Raw genomic sequence first — 24,350 nt, forward strand, 5'->3', positions numbered from 1 at the left:
TTTCATGCAGGCTTGTCATTCAACATATATTACTAACACAAAATTTAACGATGTCAACACAGACTTCAATAGGTTATTTTTATTATTTTTTTGTTTTTCTGAAATTATTCTTTCTCTCAAGTATATAATTGTCCCAAAATTTCAACAATCATCAATCATTCAAACAAAAACAAGATTTTTTTTCTTTTCCTTTTACATTTGTGCATTTCAGACATCATAGGGAATAATAAGGGTGGGGGTGGGGGGAGGTCATCAGGTTTTTTTTTTTTTTTCAGTAGATTTTCTTGCTATTTTGCTTTTTTAGCTTTTTTAGTTTTTTTTTTGTCTTTTTAAATGTTTTTTCTTCCCCAGCCCCAGAATTTAACATCAGCTGTTTCTGCATTTTAAAATGTTTTTTTTTTTTGCTTTTTTTTTTTTTTTTTTTTTTTTTGAAATTCTTTTCTTCATTTACAATGTTTCCACATTTTCTTATTCGTGCAGCACCTTCCATTTATCTCACCATCCATTTTTTATTTTATTTTTTTTATTTTGATGATGAGTGGGAGAACGATGCTCATTTATCTATGATTACCTAACTATATGGCTACATCAATAGGTGCTATGTACAAGGTTTCTGCAGTTGGAAAGGTGCACAGAGTTATTTCTTGCATTCCCTGCTGCAGTTGTGAAATACATGACGCAGTTAGGGCCAACAAGGTCTGCACTTTAGTACTGAGCTTGTAGGTAGCCTGAAAAATACAAAAAAAATACAATAAAAAAAGATAATTCAAGCAATCAAATCATGCAACACAAATACAATAGTAAAAGATGGAAAATAGGTTTTTAGATGAAATAAAAAAAAATGATTTTACATATTAAGAAAATAGTTTATCATTTATAGGGCGCTTGCAAATAAATTTGATCCTTTTATATTTTTATTAGTGCTGGGACGATTAATCGAAATAGGGAACAGGAAAAATCAGAACTTTGTGGTGGAAACATTTTTCAATGTTTCGATTAAAAAAAAAAAAAAAAAAAAAATTGTTTTTTTTTTTTGTTTAAAGCAAAAATTTTTTTCACTTCTATTGATTTTAAATTACCAGTAAAACTACTCATCTGCCCATAAGTGTATTTCTACGTTTGAGAAAATATCTGCAAATTTTACGTTTTTACAGTAATCGTATTATAACAACTCTACAATTAAGAATTTAGTACAAAATCAGTAATTGTATCAAAATCAATAAAACCAAGCCGTGCATGCGTGATCTCCCTCTGGTGCTGCATGTGAGATGACGCCACAAAATAGTCAAAAAGTGGTGAATGTGAAGAGTGTGAAGGGCCAACATTGCCTTCACATTTTCGCCAAGTTTCAGAAAAATCTAATGGACGAGGCAAAAGTTATGGAGTAGAAAGTGTTATTTTTTGCACTTTTGGGGCATTTGTGACCCCTTTGGAGCTCCTGGGAATGGACAAGCTGTGCAGTTTCACGCCTTAAGACATGTATACTTCAATTCAGCACCATGGAAAACCACTACATAGACATACATATCAAGTTTTTGAGTAATATGAAAAAAAAAAGCTCCAAAATGGCATTTTTTTTTTTTTAACCCTAAAAGTTCCAGAGGGATGCGAACCAAAATTTTGCCAGAGTCACCCATACTGAATTTATATTAAGAACAATGGCCTCCACATTTCAGCAAAATCTAGTGAATGGGTCAAACGCTATAGGGCAAAAAGTGTCTTTTTTTACTATTTTGGGGCATTTTTGACCTCTTTTGAGCCCCTGGGGGAGCTGAATCCCAGTATAAATGAATAACGGTGCAGTTTCAGGCCTTAACACATGTATACTGTGAGTTGACCACTGTGAAAAACCACTATATAGTCAAACATATCAAGGTTTTGTTGAGAAATATGAAAAAGAGCTATTAAAATAAAAATAAAAGGGGGGGGGCGTTTTTAGCACTAAAAGTCCCCAGCGACGAGAACCAGAATTTTGCCAGGGTCACCCATACTGGATTTATATTAAGAATAATGGGCTCCACATTTTGGCCATGTCTCAAGTCTAATGGATGGATCAAAAGTTATGGGGCAAAATGTGTCATTTTTGGCCTTTTTTATTTATTTATTTTTTTTTTTTTTTTTTAAACCTTTTTTGAGCCCCTGGGGACGCAATGGGAATTTACAACAAAAAAAATTTTATTACTGTGCACATCCTATTTAATGAAATACAATTTGTGGCAAAATTTTAGGAAAAACTAATGGATAGTTATATGGCAATCATCCGGAATAACGAACGCACGGACGGATGCCACTAAAAACATAGGTCTCTCTCCGATAAATTGGGAGACCAATATTGGAATCGTCCCATCACTAATTATTATTTTCAAGAAATGTTTTGAGGGTTTTATTTGTCATAATGTGCAATTGATGGTAATTTTTGTGTTTGAGAGCATGGATGACCAGATAGCATTGGCATATCAGAAAGTGGCCTGCATGATGATGCTGCATGCCACAAACTTCCCAAATGTCGGTTGCGGCACAGTGATCTTTGAATATCTTGAAAGCTGTGAGATGCGAGCTGAAGAATTGCAAAAGAGATGTGAAAGCAGTGACTAGCACGAAGAATCATAGGACTGTCCATAAAATGAAATTTGTCAAGAAGCTGAAGAAAAAAAAGTTGTGGCAAGATCCCAGCCAGGCAGTCTGGACATTGATGATAGAGATAGGTGTTAAGAGCAGTGAATATAAAGTGCTGAATGAGAAGCTTGATTACTTATCATAAATACTTGTAAGAGAATACCATTCATGACAACCATATTTTAAAAGCCAAGAAACTAAATAAAGTCAAACAGCCAGAGATGCTTTGGTGTCTCTGATGGGAACTTTTAGGAATTCAATTTGTCTAGCATGTAGAAGATGTAACTAGCCTACACTCATCACAAAATCTGCACACATCATAAAGACCACATTCCTTCAAACTGATGATCTTTAGATGTTTTTACAAAAACCCACATTTCCTTTACCAAAGTGATTCAAACTCAATTCACATGGCTGTTGCATATTTGTCAAGCACCAAGTGGACATGGTGACTACAGGAATTTTATATGCATGGCTGCAGGATTTATCTCAATGTCACACTTCTGGGATAAGCAAGAAACAGCTCTGAGAACTCAGGACAACTTCACCACTTATGATGTGTCAGGTTCAATTGCAATATTGATTGCAACCGAAGGAATAGAGCTGATTACGAAAAGCGAACTGGTGTTCCAGCATCTCTTTCAACACTGCAAGTTGCATGCTCCAGATTCAGGTCTCTCCTGGTCATCATATATGGTAAGAGACTCCGGGCAGCTATTTTAAGTGAGCTTCATTTGGTTAAAAAAATACATCCTTAAATAGATTCACTTTGAATTTGGAGAATATATCAATTAGTTACCAAAAATGTAAGAGCCCCCCCCCCTCTCTTCCTTTACCAAAAACGTCAACTTTATCTCAACCACTATAACGGAAACAGCTGTGCAAAAAGATTTGGTCAAAAATATATATAGTCATCTATTTAATATGCAGATTTAACACTGGAAATGCTATTTTCAAACATCACTTGTTGAAAGAAACTGACAGTAAGCACATTTAAAACTTGAAAATACAATAAACTAGCCAAATTCTTATGAATTTCATAAATATAATAGGTTGAATGACAATCTATACATTCTTTACACACGGAATGTTAATATTAGAAATGTATATTAGCCAAGGCTAATATTATAAATCAGTTCCAAAGAAAAACAAGTGACCTAAAAAAAAAAAATTATATATATATATATATATGTGGGAAGGAGAGCGAGACTAGGGTGTCGAGAGGGACATTTCACAATACATACCTCGGCTAATAGCAGCAGCAGCAACAACAAAAACCACCACATGTGGGGAGGAGTCGAAGGATCTCAAACCGGCAACAAGAATATTCAATATTCAGGTTACTTTGTCTCTTTATTGCACTTAAAAGACCTATATTGTCAGGGCTACTGCATTAATTTTAATAATATTTCTATCCATTCTGTGGCTATGGATTGCTTCACTATAGATCTAACATAGGTATCATTATAGTAGATGTCCATTGTTTCTCAAAATAACAAAACATTAACAGTAAACTATAGAAAGATGTTTATCCTACACTTACATAATATTCTCATCCTAACGAATGATGGCAAATTCAATTAAAATGTTAAAAGATGGTCTCTGAATAGTTAGAAAGAAAAAACACTTCAAAAGTTAAACGTAACTTTAAAAAAAAACCCAAAAACAATAAAATGTACCAATTAGAGTTGGTATATTGTTTTATTATCAAAAAAAAAAAAAAAAAAAAAAAAAAAAAAAATCAATAGCAGCAGAATTGGAGTATAGATCATTTGGGTTAGATTCTAACATGCACGGAATAATCCTTTAATGTGAACAAAATATATTTTCAACTATTTTTTCACATCTACCAAAGTCATGGTTTGCTATTAATGACATCCAATTTGCAATATTGCATGGATTTACTAATCAAGAACAGACAAGGATATGATTTCACCAGCATCCCTATATTTACGTGAACATATATACATACACATTTTGTCAGCTTGTTTTAGTCTGCAAGAAAATTTAGATTTCTTTTTATGCCAACAATTTTCATCATCATTCCTAAGCTAGTTGTAGAGTCGTCTTCAAACTTATACTTGAATGCATTAGAAGAGAAACTTTGCCTAAAAACACAGTAAGTGTGAACAAACAATAAAAGGTACATATACGAGAAATGTAAGCAAATCTGAAAAACTGGTTTCCCTAAGCAAAAAAAACAAAGAAAAAAAAGGCAAAGGGGTAGGTAATAGATTTCTAAATTTTAGTTTTTACTGCCTCCTCTCTTAAAAAAAAAAAAAAAAAAAAAAAAAAATTCATTTTTTAGCTAAAAACAATGTGCAAGTCAAAAAGTAGTTTTAGATATGTTTTATTATTCAATGTTCATAATTACAAAAAGTAAAAAAAGAGTAGTGGCTGCCCTAGCACCACTGAGTTTGAAAATTTTTGTCAGTAGCCTAGGGAGGAGGAGATACATTTTCATCCTTTTTTTCAGCAGATTTGAGTCTGTCAAATGGGTAGTGATAGCAGCAGTGGCAGCAACAGAAGAACAGATGACAAAAGAGGAGAAGCACTTTTGAAGGTTTTGACTGAATAGAGTTATAAAAAAAATCCAGATGTGCAAAGGAGATTGAGAGAGCAAGAGAGGAACGAAATGGAATTATCAATATGAAATTGATAAGAGTTCAAAAGATGGCACATGCAGAAAAGAAGGGGGTGAGAAGTGTGCAACACAACATTGTGATCAGGAGTGAAATGTATGCCAACCTGCTGATGAATGTTTTCAGTTTAGTCCAGCATCTTCATATCTGAGGAAAGAAAACAAAAACAGGCACCATTCAAATTTTGCAATAAGAAAAACGAAAAGCTGAATGATCAGCCAAGCCAAATCAGGTGTATGCCTTAATCCCCATCATTCACAATAACAATCCATTAAGAAACCTACTTCATAATCTGATTTACCTTAACATGGGGGGGGGGTAGAAAAGAGGAAGCAAAAGGGACAAGTATTCAATAAATATTTGGAAGTACCATATATTTATTGAATACTTGATGTCATAACAGATCCCCCAAACTTTTATTTTGAAATTCAAAGAGTTTTCATAAATAATTATATACTGACCTAAAGGGTCATAGATCTAGTATTCTTTTTTTATAAGACACATTTAACATATTCATAATGCAATATTAATTTTTGTTGGAAACGAAAGCATTAATCACTATGAATATTAGATTTCTATTTTGATACTTCCAATTGAAAATGAAAACACACATGCAACTCATGTAAGGAAAGACTGCTGCATTTTAGAGAAATATAGAATTTTCATGTGAAATAAACTCTGCAACATTGGACATGCGTTTACATGCAAGATGTGATGAAGATCAGTAAAATTGGCAAGAGTTCATTTATGATCAACTAAAGCTTAAAACCGACATGAATAAAATTAACTATCTAGCAACAGAAAGTTTTACTTATTCAATAATTGAATTATCATAAAACTATGAATTTTCTTAAGTTTTAATCTATAAAACTAATCAGTTTAAATGCTTTATTCCGTCAAATTTTGAACGGTCACAAATTCAGCCCGCCCCTAACAAAAAAAATTTAAAATGGTCGATTATAAATGTGATATTTTTGTAATTATATTTATTTTTTTAAATAGGATTTTCAAAGATTTTGTTTCAGTTTATATTTGACATTTAATTTCAATAAACTGGATAGTAATATTGGATATAATAAACACAATTGCATAGGTCACATAGCGGCTAGAAACAGAACAGAGAAATAGTCACAATTTTAGAGATATGAATAGTTTTGTAAAGGAAAAGTAAAAGGGGTTAATGATATGTAATAGTAAAATCCTATTTTCATCTCTAAAGAGATAAGCATGCAAAATTGATAATTGAAAAACACTTAATTAGTAAATATATATATATATATATACATATATATATATTATATAAAAAAACAAAGTTTAACAGTAAGTATCCATGCTCAGTATCCTTTATTTTGTACAAACAACTTTTTTTAAGCAAAAATATTTTTTGAATTAGTTTTTTTTTTTTTCTTTCTTTCTTTTTGCAAATCACTCCAAACCACACATATGTTGAAAAGAATTGGGTTATAGCCAACCAAAATCATTAAAGTTCTATATGTAACTGTTAATGCTGTTAATAAATATTGTTGAAATGCTTACTGGCAACCATCAGTGCCTAACTTTCTTCATCCAAGTAGCTATCTGGAAAAGTCAACAACACGACAATTTAAATCTCCCAACCTAAGAGTTTTTTTTTTTAATTTTTACTGAAACATTTAAATCTTAAAACTTTACTTCAAGGTCTTTTTCTATTCAAAATCTAAATACTAATGCAACGAAAACAATTTTTTTTTTTTTTTTCAAATAGGAATTAATAGTGTTGTTAAAGATATTTTTTTTTCAAGCTAGTCTCACAATATTAAAAATTGTGTAGAAACCTAAATATAATTTTATTTACATCCAATAAAGAAATAAACTGCCACTTATAATGAAAAACATTCGGTTCATAAAAAAAGCAAAACCACTTGTATTAAAATCTTTCATAAAACAAAATTAGCAACAAAAATTTAAAGCAAGTATATACATATTGTTTTTTTTTTTTTATAACTGTTTAGTTATGGTGAATACTGTTAACTATACAGTACTGTTAACTATACAGCCCTCTTCCTTCCTCCTGTAGAGGTGAAATTTTCTTAGATTCCTATTACTGTTGTCAACTAAACATAAAAAGTGGTAGATATATAACATTTGGTTTCAACTGTTTGTTTTCTTCTTCTACACAAGAAGAAAAAAAAGTTGATGTCAATTTTTTAAACAAATGCAACTACTGCACACATTTTTAAGTATTGCATTTCCACTGCTTTCATCATTTTTTATATTTGGCTGACAAAGGTGATAGGAATCAAAAATTCTCAACTCTGTAGAGCAAATGAAAAAAAAATACATTCATTATATATGAAAGAGTGGTGTAATTTGCTCAAAGCAGTGATAGATTATTTGGATTAAAGATTGTAACAATTGTTAATTCAGCATTAGAAATAGATGTAAATTGCATTTTAACAATTATCTTACAACACAATCTGTAATTTGACAAACTCATACATTAACATATGTACACAAAAACGCATCCAAACTCAAATACACACAAATTATAAGTGGGTATTGAGATTATAAAAAAAAAATTTTTTTAATTTATTAAAAAAAAAAATAAATAAATAAATAAAAAAAAAAAAAATCACAGAAAAGGTTCAAAATTCTCTTTCAGAAATTTTTTTTTTTTTTTTAAATTTACATAAACACATTAAGCTCTATTTTATCATTTGTCGAAATATTAAGCTCCCATGTTTTTGTTGCAAGTAAAAATCAGATAATCCCAGGCCATCTGTCGTAATGGTAACAGGGAAACAAGAGTGCAATCCTTGGTTGAATCATAGCAAAGATTAAACAAAAATGATACCAGATACCCACTTCGTAAATACTTATGAGGATCAAGGGTAAGGTGGGATAATCCTGGGAAAGGAATGGCACACTCACCTACACTTCTGTGTAGTCTATATATATATATATATAAAAGCAAAACTGTGTGTATGTATGTTCACTTTGTGTATGTCTGTAAAAGGCTTTTTTCGCTGGACTTCTTGGTCGGCTCATTCCTTCTTAAAACTTTTTATATCACGTCTAAATAATATCTATGAGTTACGAATGGGAATCGCCTTCCTATTTAATTTGCCCGACTTTCACGCGTTACTTTTTACAGATTTTTAGAGCATCCCATGTCTTTCACTTTTCAGTATAAAACAAGCAAAAACTGATTTGCAGCCGTGTCATGTTTCAAGGTCAAACATCATGCGACTTAAGTTTCTCGCACCTGTTAATTTCATTTTATAAAAGTTAAATTAAACTTTTCATTCATCTTCTCTTGTGGCTGGGATGGCTAGGTCCCAGGGTTTTGTTTCCATTTCCACGTCAAAGGTTCGGGGGTTCAAGCCTACTTTCCTACTAAAACTTTTTTTTTCTTTTACACCTTCAAACACCCGGCCAACTTTTTTTCTTTTTTTTTTTTTTTTTAACATGAAAATTTCTAAGTGAGTTTTAAATAAATTTAATATTTTATATATGCATGTTTGTGAGTGTGTGTGTTTTATGTATACATATATACACACATATAATCATGACATCAGTACATAAGTTATCCACTTCAGCCAAATAGAGTGAAGGTATTGTTTGGTTACAGAAAATCTACCTATGCAAATATTTCCAGATCATTGTGAAAAGATTTTTTTGATTAATGGCTTCAAACAATGTGTAAGTTGGGAATTTGAAATGTAATTGTTCTAAAACAATTTCTGATTTACCTCGGTAATAATACAAACTACACAAGTGGCATATTTGTCCGACTTTCACCCTAACTTTTGTTCAGAATTTCATTAATTTTAAGCCATTAAAATAAGTGAAAGTTTATTGTAAGTTAAATACATTTCAATAATTTTGAAGACTTTTTAAAAATCTATTAGCATATTTTAAATGTTGAAAAAGTTTTTTTTTTTTTTAAGTAACATTTTGTAATTCTAAAAAATGATTCAAAGATGATTTTAAATTGTTAACTAGATTTTTAAAACCTAAAAAGGGATTTTTCATAAATCCAGTAAGATTTTAATTTTATAATTGCACCAGAATCCAAAAGCATTTGAAAAATCTAACATTCAGAAAGAAATAGCAACAAGATTTAAATGTTCTTTTATAAAATGATATGCCACAAATAAATTAGAAATGTTAAAATATATCAAATGATTTTATTAATCTATATTGTTCAATTAATAAAATATTTAATAAAAGCTTTCAAATGTAAACTTGGCTGCTAAGAAAATGACACTATTGTAACATCTAAATCAGAAAATATTTCTTACATAGATTATCAAAAGATAATTTCACAAAAAAATTTTTTAGAGTTTTAAAATGTTATTTCTATGGTTTTGGTAACGTGAATATGTTCAAAGCTAAAAGATTTAATTTTTGAAATTTTTAAGGAGTTACATATATTTTTTTTTAATTATTAAAAACAATATTGAAGTTTGCACCAAATAACTTCAAAGTATGAAAGGGAGAACATTTTATGACTGAGGTTTAGCCTATTAATTATAAAACATTAAACGTTATCAATATAAGATACCTGAACCCTAAAGAGACAGAGTACATTTGTTTACATTTTCAGTAGGAAACTTTGACAATCATTTGATCTAAACAAAATTGTTACAATAATGCCAATATTGAGAGGGCGTGGTTTTCCTCTTAACTCCATTAAAACCAAAATTATTACATCATAAAAACGTGTTATAAGCTAAGAAGAAATAATCTGGAGATTGTCTTTTTTTTTCTTTATATCTAATGCAAGGGTGACAATAAAACTTCAGCAGATCAACTTGCCCACAATATAAAGAGCACAACAGAAAATCATTCATTAAAATTATGGGGTGTGCCTGCCAAATAAAAAGCCAATATTTAGTAAAATGGCTGCAAGGCATATAACATCTCTAAATCATAACATGCATAGAAAAGAACCAGCTATTTTTTTAGGGAAGGGGTAAAAAAATGACCTGCTGAAGTTTGATGACATAATACGATTTTTAAAAAATGGGAAATACAAAACATTTTATAGATTACAAAATAGATAGAATATAAAAAAAAAAAATACAAACAAAAAGGAAAACAAAGAAAAAAATCTCCTTACATGAGAATTTGCTAAAAGTTAGTAAGAGTCGTTTTTGTTGTTGTTAGTATGGTTTCAGAAGTCGAATAGCATGTAACTACATGCATCACTAGAAAAGACAAGTGGGAGGAAGAGGAGGCATGGCACAGGAGGAGGGAGTGGAAAAGATTTTATGTACAGAACCTGTGTTTAGCCTGAGCCTGCCTCAATGGTCAGTCATTTAATCAGCAAAACTATTGTGACCCACGAAAATCAAATGGACACATAACAGAAAAATAACCGTGAATACATTAGGCAACTCAGCAAAAATCTGATTGAATACAAATTCCCTTCTTAAAAGTAAAACGGAAAATTAAAAAATTCCATAAGTTCTGATATAGTTTGAAAAACTTTTAATATGGATATTTATTTCTTGTGAAAAAAAAATCTCAGTAAGAAAGCACCCAATATTTATATATATATTATAAACATTGAATAGCGAGACAACTACCAAAAACATTTTAAAAGTGATTATTCATTATTCAAATATTACAAGTATCATAGATATTTCCTCTTAATAGGCAACTTCTAGCTAATTTAGGACATTAATATAAGAATTTAAACAAACGTAATATATTTCAAATGCTCTAACATCTCATTTAAAAAAAAAAAAAAAAAAAAAAAAAAAAAAAAAAAGAAAGAAAAGTCTAAATCGGAGATTTTATTAAATTCAAAAGTGAATGAATATTTAACCTACCTTATTCTGTTTGCACACTTATCTAAGTTAAAAATATTTAAAATTCATGTCAACTAAGAGCATAAAAAACACTGCAGCAGTTGGTCTATTTTCATAAAATGAAACATAGGTTTGAGATAGAAAGAAAAATATTACATAGAAGTTTTAAATTTAAAAAAAAAAAAAAAAAACAGAAAATTTAAGTGACTATTTTTTAAACTAGCTAGTATGTTTGGCTCTATGGCTGAAAAAAGCTATTAAAATGATAAAAAAAGAAGAAAAAAGTAGTATATAAAAAGTCTTCCAACCTGCTGTCAGCCATTTTACCTCAGCGCCTGAGGGCATGATGCCAGAATGCTTGCAATCATGGGATGAAAAGGGGATGAGATATCACCCCTAGCAAATGGAAAAATTCAATGTCAGGAAAGGATACTCGGGTATTTAAGTTCAAAAAGAACAGAAGGATGAAGCCAATGTTCAACATAGGTGCCCCGAGTTTGTAACTTAATGAATCACATTGTCAAGCATAGGAACGTCATAGAAAAATGAAAGGGGGAAAAACATGACAGTATGTATATGATATACAATGAAAAACTGGCTTATTTCTGTCAAAAGTATAAAACTAAAGACAGACAAGTTGGTTGGAAGAATTTAAAATTGGATTGAGGGAGCAATAAGATCCAATACATAAAGGATGGCAAAAACTTGAATTCAATGGGATGGACTTTTCTCATAAGACTAAATCGAATCCAGTTACTACGGAATCTTATGATCTGTAATCATTTCAGACTTTTAAAAATTCCAAAATATTTTCACACAGGAGCTATTTTATCGCTTTATAAGTAGTAATCCCACAAATAACAGACTGATATATCTATATCAAGAGAGAAGGGGTGTGGGAGAAAAGAGAAAAACTTATGTTAAGAAACCCTATCAGGTGCCATCCCTCTAGCACTGGTGTTGTGTTAATTGTAGTGCATGATGGATGTATGTAATTGGCTTCCATGTACTTGACATTGTGTTTCAAAAGATTACAAACTGCCTGACTAGCATGTCGAACATCAGGTTAATCCACCTGCTCATTAGTGAATAAGAAACAAAAGATTACTTTTCTTATGATTTGATATATTGACATGCAATTAAGAGAAAATTAGAAATATATAACAAACAAGTTTTAATCCAGTAATTTAAGAAATGTAAAGAAAGCAACAGTTATTGTTCTTGGTCCCAACATTCATGAAGCATGCAGATTTAATTACAGTTACCATCTTTTTTAAGCTTAAAAAATTTTATTAATTTTTAAATTAAATCAACCAAACTAATTACATTCTAAATCATCCCAAGAGGATAAAAATTTTATTTTAAAAAATAAAATAAAAAATTTTTTTTAATGAATTAAGAGCCAATTTAAAAAATTATTTTTTAGCTATGATAAAAAAAATTTTAAAAAGTAAAAAAGAAAAAAGCTTGGACAGTATGAAATGATTACCTTATTTTTCGACATGTGAAAATCATCAATGTCCAACCATTTATGTTTATACAACTGATTCGATTCAAGGTAGGCCTCAGACTAAACCATACTTACTAAGAATTTTTTTATATCTCCATATACAAATAATTGAAGAGGGTTGAAGCAAATAAAAACAAATTTATATAATGGGGAGGGGGGAGAAAATGATTGGGAGAAGACAGCATGCAGACAAACAACTACAGCAGCTGAAGAAAAACAAAGAGAAAGGAGAAGAAAAGAAAATAGAGGAAAACAAAGCAACCAAAAAGTGGGCTTTTACTAAATTGTTAATAATTAATTTAATAAGTTTTTAAAAAAAAAATGATTAGAGAAATGGTTAAATAAAAAAGGTTAAAAAAAAACTTTTTTTAAACCGTGTGAAAAGCTGATAAATGTAAATATGGTGATCACACATTGGTGGTGGTAGAGAAAAACGCATACACTTAATAAGGATTCAACATCCAAATTTTAAAATAATGAATTCAAACTTTTCACTTAAAAAAAAAAAAAAAGCACATGCTATAACAAGAATTATCTTTTAGTTTCTTTTTTTTTATTATCAATACTTCAATCCTATAAAAGTTGTAAATTATTTGGGGGCATTAAGAGTCTACTTACCTTGCTGAAGAGGATATCCCAACATGGTTTGTTGCTGACCATTAAACTGTTGCTGTTGGCCTGGTTGCATTGGGATTTGGCCCCATTGCTGCATTGTAGGAACATTCATCCTGGAAAGAGAAGAATTATAAAATGGTATAGTTACTGCACAATTATGAAAATTCATTTTAAGATGCATTCAGGTGTAAGTTTGTCACATTCAAGTTTCATACTTTCATTGGTAAATGTACAGATTAAAGTAGTGCACTTTTTTTTTAGTACTTTATTTTGAGGATGAAAAGATCATAATCTAGAAACAGCAAAGGGTAGTATGGTAAACATGTCCTTTGATTAAAAGTGATAAGGTTGTAAATAATTTTAGAAATTTGTCAAGCAATGCCAGGTTATTTCATTACAAAATAATGAAAACGTAATTATTTCAAAATAAAAAATATTAAAGTATAATAGCACATGTTCCTTTACATATGATGTATATTTTAGTTGGAATGAAAAGTAGATGAATTAAATAAGTTAACAGTTTGAAAATTTGTTTTCCACATGTTTGTGAGCAACAGGAGATAGATGGGGAAGAAATAAAGCAAACTTACCCAGCATATGCTTGGTAATTGTAACCAGTCCACTGGTTCATACCACCTTGAACATAACTACTTTGCGCCATATTTTGGTAAGGATAACCCCAATATCCCATGTTGCTATAGAATTGGCCATATGCAGAAGGTGAAGAAAAAGGTTGCTGTTGCTGCAGGACAAAGGGAGGAATAAACATGAGAATTACAAAAGTAAAAAATAGTTGTCATGAAAATACTCCAAATAAACTGGTAGATATGTATAGCTTTATAATTAATGATTGTAATTTAAATATTTTAACTTATTTACATTTTTCAAAAATACAATTCTAATATTAGTCATTTGCAGATCAAAACCAATTACAGGTTCTAAAAACCTTATTTAAAAAGTTGTAAATGCATTTCATGTTATTTTAAGTGGTTGTGTAATTGAATCAGAAAACAGGAAAAGTTCATTTTGTTTTTTTCTGAGTTTTAAACAAAAAGTGCATACTGAAAAGCCAGGCATTAAATAAAAAGTGCAAACTTACCTCATTGCTAACTGATTGCTGACTGGTCTGGTTAGGGTCATTCGATTCTTTGCCCCAAGAACATTTAACAGGTTGCTCTGCAATAACATTGCCATGGACAGCACAAATAGCTTGTGCAGCAGATTCTTTGGAGGAAAATCTGTGATAAAGGAAATTTGTAGCATGATCATTTTCAAGACCAATCCAATAAAATCAGTATCAAGGGAAACTGATGAAAATCATAGTAAAACATTAAATACATTCATTTTTTAATAATACAACAGTTATGTTTTGCTGATATTATGGAAAAAGACTTGGTAAGACTCCAACAGCTCTGGAAGGAGTCAAATCTCAATATTAACAAAAAGACATCTCTACTAATCTATCATCTGGTCAAGTAAGAGATATGGTCAATGAGGGTGATCAATTGGAAGTCTGACAAAGTTTGCCTTCATCGTTTTTGCATTAGCTGAAGGCTGTGTTCCAACCGCTGTTCTTCATAAACACTTCAATCTGAAGTTTTTTCCATTTGTTATCAACGTCTCCAATGATTTGAGTATGCAATTAGTCACCCAGTGGGAGAATTAGGTAATCCTGGCCAACTCTTTGCATGGATAGCACAACTATGTCAGCAGTTAGCTGAGAACGTGAGTCAACATCATCAAGATAAACTTGGCTGAACTCAAGTTCGCAGGTTTGCAGTAAAATCAGTTAATCATTTCATGTGATCTAACTCAGGACTGCTATGCATGGATCACTATTGTTCAGAATGTGAGCACCATTGCAACAACAAAATAACTTAAAAATGAACAATAAAAATATACTCTAAATATCTATACAAATATACAAAATATTTATCCAAATTTATACAAATGTTTAAAACATTAAATATTCACACGTCTCTTTATAAAGAAAAATTTACTAACCGAATAAATGCATAGCCTTTATCTTTGAATACACGGATTTCTTGGATTGCTCCATATAGACTAAAAGTCTTCCTCATCAGTTCCTCTAGATAAAGGATAGAAAAAAATGTACAAAACATTGTAATAATATAAAATAAAAGATAAAAACAAATTTTAAAAAAATTCATTAACTGATTGGAATTACATCATCACATACCTTATATCAGACACACACATATTGCTTTTTATTGACTAATTAACAAAGAATGTTCAATAAATTATGGCAATTGTTATTATGTTATGAGTTACTCACCGGTAAGACCCTGAGATATGCCCCCACAATAAACCGTGCAGTTAGTGGGACTGGATTGGCCATATACTTCATCGTAAGACAGCTGCTTTGTGTCTACAACAAAAAGGAAGTAACCAGTAAAGCATTTTGTCAAAGTTTGCAAAAATGTAAGATACAAAGCACTTCAAATACAAAGCACTTCAAATACAAAGCACTTCAAATACAAAGCACTTCAAATACAAAGCACTTCAAATACAAAGCACTTCAAATACAAAGCACTTCAAATAAAACTTAAAAAGATGAACATTTTTTTTTTTTTTTAAAGAGATTGGGGTCAAATTAGAAAGAAAAGCTCGGAAGTCCACTTACTGTCTTTCTGACTAGGAGCAGGCGGCTTACGAGTAGCCCAATTTGTCCTTATCGGCCGACTGCCCAGCCACTGACCATTCATGGTGCTGATTGCTGTTTCAGCATCCTGCAATGAAAAGCACAAAAGTTAGAAATTACGTCGAAAAAATCTGGAAGCAATGATGAGAATGAGAAGCCTTTCAAAAAAGCTATGTTAAAAGAAATTCATCTCATGCTAGAACCACAGAAGAAAATGTTTTTCATTGATAGAAAATGGGTTGGTGTGAATATTACATATTCCATTAAGTGTATAGATGGAGACTCTAAGACACCTATATACAAAATGGAATTTATCAGCTACATTTTAAATGATACGTTATGATTTAGAAATGCCTTAGATTAAATCATTCTTGCATACAGAAATAGTTGTAAAATGTTAACACAAGTCAATTAGAAATGGTTTAATACATAATCAAATTTAGACCTTAAATAGTTAATTATACTAAAGTTCAGTTAATCAGCGTGTTCCTCTAAGCCTCCCCCCTCATAATTACTGAAAATACATACTAAGATGCTCCTTTATTGAATTGTTTTTTGCTTTTTCTTTTTTTTTTGCTAACAGAGAGGAGAGGTTATTTTAATTGTTCTATTTAACTATAATTTGCAATTAACTCACCAAGTTACCCATTTCTTGCTAAGATATCACCTGCTCTCACAGTAAGACCTCTTCACTTCTTTTTTTTTAATACTATGCTATATACTATACACTCTTACTTCAGTCTGTTTAATAGCATCCGAGAGTAATAATGGAAAGAGTTTTAAAAATTGGAATATGCCATTATAAACAAGAGAATATCACCACAAGCAGTATTACAATTTAAACCATAACTGTAAAGAGGAGGACTATCAAACTGAAATAGATAAAGTTCTGGATGACATTTTAATTAACTGGCAAATTCACTTTTACCTCAACAAAACAAACCTGAATCCAATAAGTGATCAAACTAATCACTATTTTTGCAGTTTGTTCTAAATATAATTTATTAAGTACTAGAAGGGTGTCCGGCGTTGCCCGGACATAAGATACACTTAAGTATGATAAATTTATGCAGATTTCATATTTAATATTATAGAGCCAATTCTTTGTTTATTATATTTTACTCAAGATGTACAAACCAATTCAGACTTTTAGTATAATAATGGATGAAAATAAAATAACATGAAATGTTTTGTAGGTTCACATTAATCTGGCAATCATGTTTTTATTTTAATTCAACTTGGCAATAAAAAGTCTATGAAGCTTTAAAATGGCAATGATTTTTATGAGAGACTAGCGGGGGTGCCCAGTGTTGCCTGGATGTTAGAAGGTGTATTTAAAAAAAAATAAAAATGTGGTAGTAGGCATGCAGGCAGGCTGGAACCTGCAACACAAAGGCAGAAAAGAAACAAAAGCTGAGAGTTTACCACTACACTATGATGCAAGCACAAGTGTAAAGCGTTCAAATTTAGTGATGTCAACCATTACGCCATAGCGGATAGCAAGATGACTGGCTATAGGTCAGACAAGCTTTCAGCTATCTGGCGTATTTGTTTCCCCACCGAAAGGGGGAGCTTTGGCAGTGTCAAATGAATAGCAATTGTGTGATATGAAGGGTTTCCCCCACATTGATCAAAGCTAATTGCCTTCAAGATGTCCCACCCCAGAAGGCCAGGCGGATGGTGCCTTTGCTTCGATCAGTTTCGCTTTTATACGTGGAGGGAGGAGGGACTGGAAACCAGGGAGTTTTTTTTTTTAGCGCTCGATCAAATAAAAGATCCGTAAATCAGAGATATTACGAACTAGGAAGTATAAGGAAAATTCTCCAAAATAGTAACCTTGTCGAGAACCCCCCCCCACACACACACACACACACAAAAAAAAGCCTTTCGTGGACATACCCGAATGCGTGCGCCCGTTTTGCCTTTTATAGAATAGACTTGTAATTAATGGCATATTAACCTTTTCACGATCATTTTATAATAAAGTTATGTATTAAGAACCATATGTTACAATGTTAACAAAAACAAAGTCACCGCATTCTATCCAAATGTTTTTTGTATTTCATCCGGTAAGCCAAATATTCAGACAGATTTTCCAGTTTCACGATAAAAGTGAGTAAAGTCTGATTTGACCTAATGCTGGACATTATTATCTGCTCTCTCCATCTTTTTGTGTTCCAGCTCCCATTTTCTTTAAGAGGGTTTTATTGATTGAACATAGTTTGTTGTATTCCCATGTCTTTTAAACTGTTTAAAATTTGTTTCAAGTCAGGTTTCTATTTTCTATTGCACTTCAAGTTGAATTGATTCTTTTGCTGCTCTGTTGTTGCTACAGATGACTGTGCAGGCTAGTATCCAGTACAAAAATATATCTTGTTAATGATTGTCTTCTGTAGAGGCAATAATTGATTTACTTTATATCAGTATGGTTAACAGATAAAGCTTAATTAAATTGTTGATGTAAAATTTTAAGATTTTAAAATTAAAAGCATTACTTACCACTTTGTTTACAAATGACACAAAGCCATATCCTTTTGACTTTAATGTTTGCGGATCTCGGATAATTTTACAATCTCTGAAATAAATAGGAAAAAAAAAAAATTAAATCATGCAATAATTTAAAAAATTAAAAATCACTAACTTGTAGGCTGTATGTAAATGTAAAAAAAAAAAAAATCCAAACAAGTAGTTTGGGAGCATGACCATTGCCTATAACAGGCCAAGAGATCTAACATTTGGAGTCTGAATGAAGGTAAGATTTCTAAAACAAATCTTTTTTAGTTATTTCATTCTCATTGCCCCCAGAATTTTTTTTTTTAATTCTCAAAGAGGATTCGAATATAAATTCGAATAAATTTATTTTTTTATTTTTTTTTTTAAATCTCACACTGAAATGTGAGTCACCCATTGAAACTTTCATTTGACTGTTTATTCAAAGTTAGGTGTTAATAATTGTCAAACTTATCAATTAACTCATTGTGGATTTTATTTGGTATATAAAATTCATGAAAAATTAATTACAATGGAATGTTTTGAACTAATATATTAATTAGCTAGAAAACTCACATTGCTCCCAGTAAAAGGCTTACATGATCAACTGGCCTGTTATAGGCATGGCCGTGGTTAGAAGCGAATTTTGTGGATAGATATAAGTTAAAAAAATTTTTTTTAAAAACTATAAAAAGATTAATTTCGTTTTTAATATGCAGTCTTCAAATAAGGACTGATACAAAGCTGATTTTAGACTTAATATAAAACTCACATACAACCTTCAAGATGTCATAAAAATGTTTTTAAAACCCTACCTGTGTATTATTCAATAACTCGCGTTAAAAGAAAAAAGTCCAGTACCAAATTAACATGGTACACTGTATATAAAAAAGTTGTGCCTAATACAAAATGATTATGGAATAATGGGAAGTTATAAAGAAAAAAAATGGTGAAATAACTTAAAATTACAATGTGTCAGGGTAAATTTTCAAAAATTTAAAAAGTGAGGTGCTCATTGAATAGATTCAAATTTGTTATCGGATTTAAATGATTGCAAACTAATCAAATTAGTAAACGACTCCCGTTACCAACTAGCCTTTCTCTTCCTGACAAGAGCTTGCACTTATCAAATATTGTGCTCAAATGGTTCAAAAAGCTTGGATTTATTATAAATATTAACAAAAGAGAAAAAATAAATAAGGAAAATTAAGATACTTTAAAAAGAAAACAGGTTTTAATGTTTAAAAAAATATTTTTAAAAAATAAAGAAAAAATAAAGAAAATATTGTTAGGTGGAACCAAGAAGAAACTTCTTGGTTCCACTATAAAAAGCATGCAGAAATGAAAGTCCACTATGCTTTTGTAGCAAGAGTTTGGGTTTTGTTTATCTGCATGGCAATTGAAGATTATATATAAAATAAACAGGTTCATTGATATAAAATTAATTTTTAATTTGATCTATCAGAGGGAGCAGGGAAGCAGCAATGGTAGTTGATGTTAGTAAGATAAGACACACTAGTATATCTAATGAAACATTCGGTGGCATTTCTATCAAGATGAGAATTGTTGGACAAAACTGAAAAAGAATGAATCTCTAGGCTAAAAAAGCATTCAAATTTATTTTTTAACAAAAAATAATTACAATTTGCCTTTGCAGGTCTAAGATGCTCTCAAGTATCTAAACAGAAAATTGGAAGAAAATATTTTAAGAGAATTGACCAAATAGCATTATGGTAGAAATATGGATCAAACAACAAGATCAGTGCAGTTGAGCTTATTCTTTTTTCTATATACAGCCATTAGAAGAATCAAACATATTTCCTTCATCTCAGTACAAAGACTTAAAAAGATGTGAGGCCAAGTGATATGAAAAAGCCAGATTTGTTTTTTGCACTGCATAAAATAAAATGAGCCATAGATGGTAAGTGAATGGAAGGGTGATGAGAAGGTAAAGACCAAAAATGGAAGAGAAAAAAAAAGGAAAACATTTTCTCGTCTCAAAATGGAGAATAATCAAGAGAAGGAAGCAAAAGATCAAAGAAAAACAATTGAAAGAAGATCACAGAACTTTGATTATTTTCATCATTTTTCTTTTTAGTGTTACTAATAAACAGAGCAAATATAGACGAGACCAATAAATTTAATGACTTGAAATTGATTTAAAAATGAGGGAGGGATTAACTTCTACAAGAGCACACAACTGTTAAATTTCTAACTAAATTTTATATTTGGTCTAACGATATTGCAGCCAAATGGAGCGAATTCAACATGATGAAAATAAAGATGCAATACAGCACCCATTTCAAGGAAAATAGACTTCATCAACAGGAGAAAGATTTTAATCCTGGTAACAAAGACTTGAAATAAAGAATAAAAAGGGTTTATATTTTTTTTAAATTGTGATTAAATATTAAATTTAAAAAAAAAAAAAAAAAAAAAACTTTAATTCATAGCAAGAGAATAAAATGCATATTCCAAAATGGGTTCCATTTTCTTAATGGCAGAACCAACTTGAGAAAGGCAAAGGAGGGAGAATGTTTATTCACTAAATTCTACGGAGTTATTGTTAAATTACTAAGATTAATAAATAAGCAAGCGTCAGCAATGCTAAAGTTTTTTTTTTTTCTTTTAAATAAATAAAAATTAAAAAAAAAAAAAAAAAAAGATGTCCTTCTATTTAGTTCAAAGCACACTTTAAATGCACTGACCAATGGAAGGAAGGCAGGCAGGTATATAAATTGGAGGGGGGGAGGGGGGTAAATAAGTATAAAGTAGAACTCAAAGTAATATTTCAACTATTCATCTCCCAACAGAATTTTTTTCTGGTATAATAAATATGCTTGGTAAATAAATCTTTAGAAAAAAAAAAAAAAAAAAAAATGAATATGTAAATATTAGTTAATGCTTGATGTTGGGCTAAATTAGGAAATAGTAATAGCAATAATAGTTATATGCACATATAAGCTTTTGATATTTAAAAGTTTAACTTTACATATGAAGTTCAATTGAAAGAATCAAAAAAGGTTACAGTGGGGATATGTAATGATCCCATTCCTTTTATATACCTTAAAATGAAAAACAACTACAAGCGATTTATCTAACAGTAGCAAATATGGGATAGAAAAAAGAAAATGTATTTTATTTTTCTATTAAAGCCTTTGCTAAGCAATCTAAAAACGGAAGCTGCAGCATTTTTAAAACTACCTAGCATAGTGGACTGAGCATGCCACCCTGCCCCACCCCATAAAAGAGCCTACCACACAAAAATGGGAGACTGGCAGGGGGAGGGAGGATGATTATAATAAAAGGGGAGGGGGTTGAGGGGAATAGGAAATAAAATACTCGGCAGCAGCAGCATCCATCACAGGCCAGTAATATGCTTCAAAGAAACAAAGTCACCAAACAAACTGGAAACAAATATTTCTTTGTTTATGGCAATGCAATGGTAGAAGAGGTTCTTCTTTAAGGGTTAGAGTTCCTAAGTTGATGCACTGCACAAGTAGTCAGTTTCCTTTTTTTCTCCCCACCCCCCTCCTGGGCCAAATTAAGGCATAAGTTGGAGGGTGTATATATATATATATGTATATATATATATATATCTAGACAACATGAAAATTGCAAAATATTCTGATAAATATTGAGAAAAGAAAACAAATTTAAATAAAAAAGGGGGGGAAAAAAGAAAAAATGCACGTGTATAAGAATATTTACATGTGTGGAAATATTATATACACATACATACAAACACACAGAAAAAATGAGAAAAATACTTATGACTACTTGCAGGTAAAAAAAAAGAAGAAAAAAAAAAGAAAGGAAGGGAAAAGCCCATCCCCCTTCCCCACTCCCATAAGGGGACCCCCGCTGTATCTTTGAATAAGAAATTTTTTAAAAAGTGTAACGCAAAGTGGGTGAACAGACAGGGGGAAGGTTTACTGGACGCATACTTTCTGCAGAGCTGCTGCCCACGAAGCGATATATCTCACACTCAACGATGTGACATAGCTGAAGTGCACACTACTCACACAGCAGTTTTACAGGAAAAAATAGAAAAGTAATGAGAAAGGAAAAAAAAGAAAAAAAGTAGGAATGAAAAGGCATACATAGCCTGTGCCAAATGCGCTTTATTTGTTGGTAGTAGTAGTAGTAGACTGGACGACGGGTCGTGTCATCTGTTTGAAGTTAGGAAAAGTAACAATTACTAAATATGGAACCAGCAAGAACACTTGGAATTGAAGAATTAGAAAAGAAAAATAAGCAAATATGATAAATGAACAAAATGTTTTTATTCCTTTCCTCATGTTGAATGAGCTCCAAAAACTTTTTCATTTACAAGGATTATACTCTGCATTCTTCAAATTTAAAAATAAAACTTCGTAGTTTAAGGGGGTTATAAAAAAATTGAAAACATACTTACAGAAAACGTGTATTAGATGTGTGTAAAATTTCAATAATTTTCAAAAAAATATATAAAAAAAAAAGAAAAAAAAAAAAAAAGAAAAAAAAAAAAGAAAAAAAAAAAAAAGAATATTGAAAACTTTTTGCACACATATGTAAGGTAACATTACCAGTGATACTGTTAACAGAAAATAATTTTAAATTTGAAAATTTTAAGAAATGTTTGAAATACTGCATCCAGTCTGTTGCTAATGATCTAGTTTTCCATCTTGAGAAATATAGAAGGCAATCTAAGGTTGCTCTGTTTATTTAGTGTCTATACTTGGGGAAAAATAGTCCGAGTATTTAAAGACACGTTCTAATTAGTTCAGATGCGAAAACACCAACTTTTTTTTTTTTTTTTTTTTTTTTTTTTTTTCAAGCCATTGGAAAATTAAAACAAAAACAAAAGAAATAGACATTGCAAGAAGGAATTGAGAAAAAAAAGTTCTAAGTTAAACAATTACCTTCAAAAAATAAATTCACTAAAACATCAACATGCAAAGTGGCTAACCTCTAAGATTTAGTACTTAATATGTTGAACTTTGTATGGTGTATAAATTTTATCTATTGCAATAGAAATGTTGACCACTAACAAAAATTTCAGGTATGGATACTGAAAATTTAAAAAGACTAAAATAAAATATACACCTGTTAAGAGAAAAAGATAACCGATTACAAATACGGAGCTCTATATTCCTTAAGTAGATTAGTCTTGCAGACCTGAGTACCACATATAAATAAAACACACACACACGCATAATTTAGAAGTTCGAAACTGGTTAGCTAGACTGTTTTTAATTCATATTTAAAATTAAATGCTATCTATATAGCCATATTCAAATTCTGTACAATATGTATAAATATGAATTCAACTTTTTTTTTTTTATTACATAAAGTCAGGGTGTGGTATAATATACTCCAGACCATTATATTGGCAAAAACAATAAGTCCCTTAAGAGAAACAGCTGTCTTTCTTTTTTCTTTTTACATATCTGGAAGGGTAATGTTTTAAAAATAATCAACAAAAAATATGTCAATCGTTGAGAGTTTGATAGTCCAGAAAGAAATTTGAACTTAGATAAATCCATTTTTATTTAAAAGACATGTATCTTATCTACAAATACAGGAATTAAAAGTTAAGAACACTGTGGTAGAGTTTTTTTTTCCTTTTTTAAAGGTATTTTACAATAGACTTTTGCTTAGTTCTAAAGCAATATAGAAAATAATAAAAACCTATATTTAATTATTGGAATTCTTTAGAGAAGTAATTTGCATATATATATATATATTTTTAATTTATTTATTTGTGAACTATTATCCTTATCTTTATAGTTGTTTCACGACATTTCAGCCAACTATTCCTCTGGCTTTCGTCAGGTTGTTAACTGCAATGGGATAGGAATGCTGAATCTTCAACTGTATTAACTATAAAGATGAGGATAATAGTCCGCAAATAACCATATACAAATTACTTATCTCAAAAGAATTCCACTAATTAAATATACCATTTGGTACGAACCCAACAGTGGAAAATCAAATAAAGACTTGGATTTATAAGATCAAAAAATATCCAACCT

General features: G+C 30.5%; 1 protein-coding gene across 38 annotated transcripts in view; it reads right to left on the bottom strand.

Annotated features, from left to right (window-relative positions):
- Positions 1–230: 230 nt before the first annotated feature.
- LOC145283618 (nucleolysin TIAR-like) overlaps positions 231–24,350 on the bottom strand; it is a 110,537-nt gene continuing 86,417 nt past the window's right edge. For 9 of the 38 annotated variants that reach the window (XR_013868656.1, XR_013868648.1, XR_013868653.1 and 6 more), the window contains 10 exons: positions 18,343–18,418; positions 15,826–15,931; positions 15,478–15,570; positions 15,186–15,270; positions 14,281–14,419; positions 13,772–13,923; positions 13,185–13,294; positions 11,365–11,452; positions 5,365–5,405; positions 231–728 (listed from right to left, as the gene is read on the bottom strand). Coding sequence is in view for 10 of the 38 variants with exons in the window: in XM_080132560.1 (XP_079988686.1) it covers positions 5,386–5,405; positions 13,185–13,294; positions 13,772–13,923; positions 14,281–14,419; positions 15,186–15,270; positions 15,478–15,573; positions 15,826–15,931; positions 18,343–18,418 (784 nt within the window). In the remaining 28 variants the exon portion in view is untranslated. Of the gene's footprint in view, positions 729–5,364; positions 5,406–6,794; positions 6,837–11,364; positions 11,453–13,184; positions 13,295–13,771; positions 13,924–14,280; positions 14,420–15,185; positions 15,271–15,477; positions 15,574–15,825; positions 15,932–18,342; positions 18,419–24,350 lie in introns of all 38 variants that reach the window. The other 29 variants (XR_013868654.1, XR_013868646.1, XR_013868652.1 and 26 more) reach the window with 7 other exon arrangements.

Source organism: Euprymna scolopes, chromosome 8 (genome assembly GCF_053919585.1).
Source record: "Euprymna scolopes isolate OS-2025 chromosome 8, ASM5391958v1, whole genome shotgun sequence".
NCBI lineage: Eukaryota > Metazoa > Mollusca > Cephalopoda > Sepiida > Sepiolidae > Euprymna > Euprymna scolopes.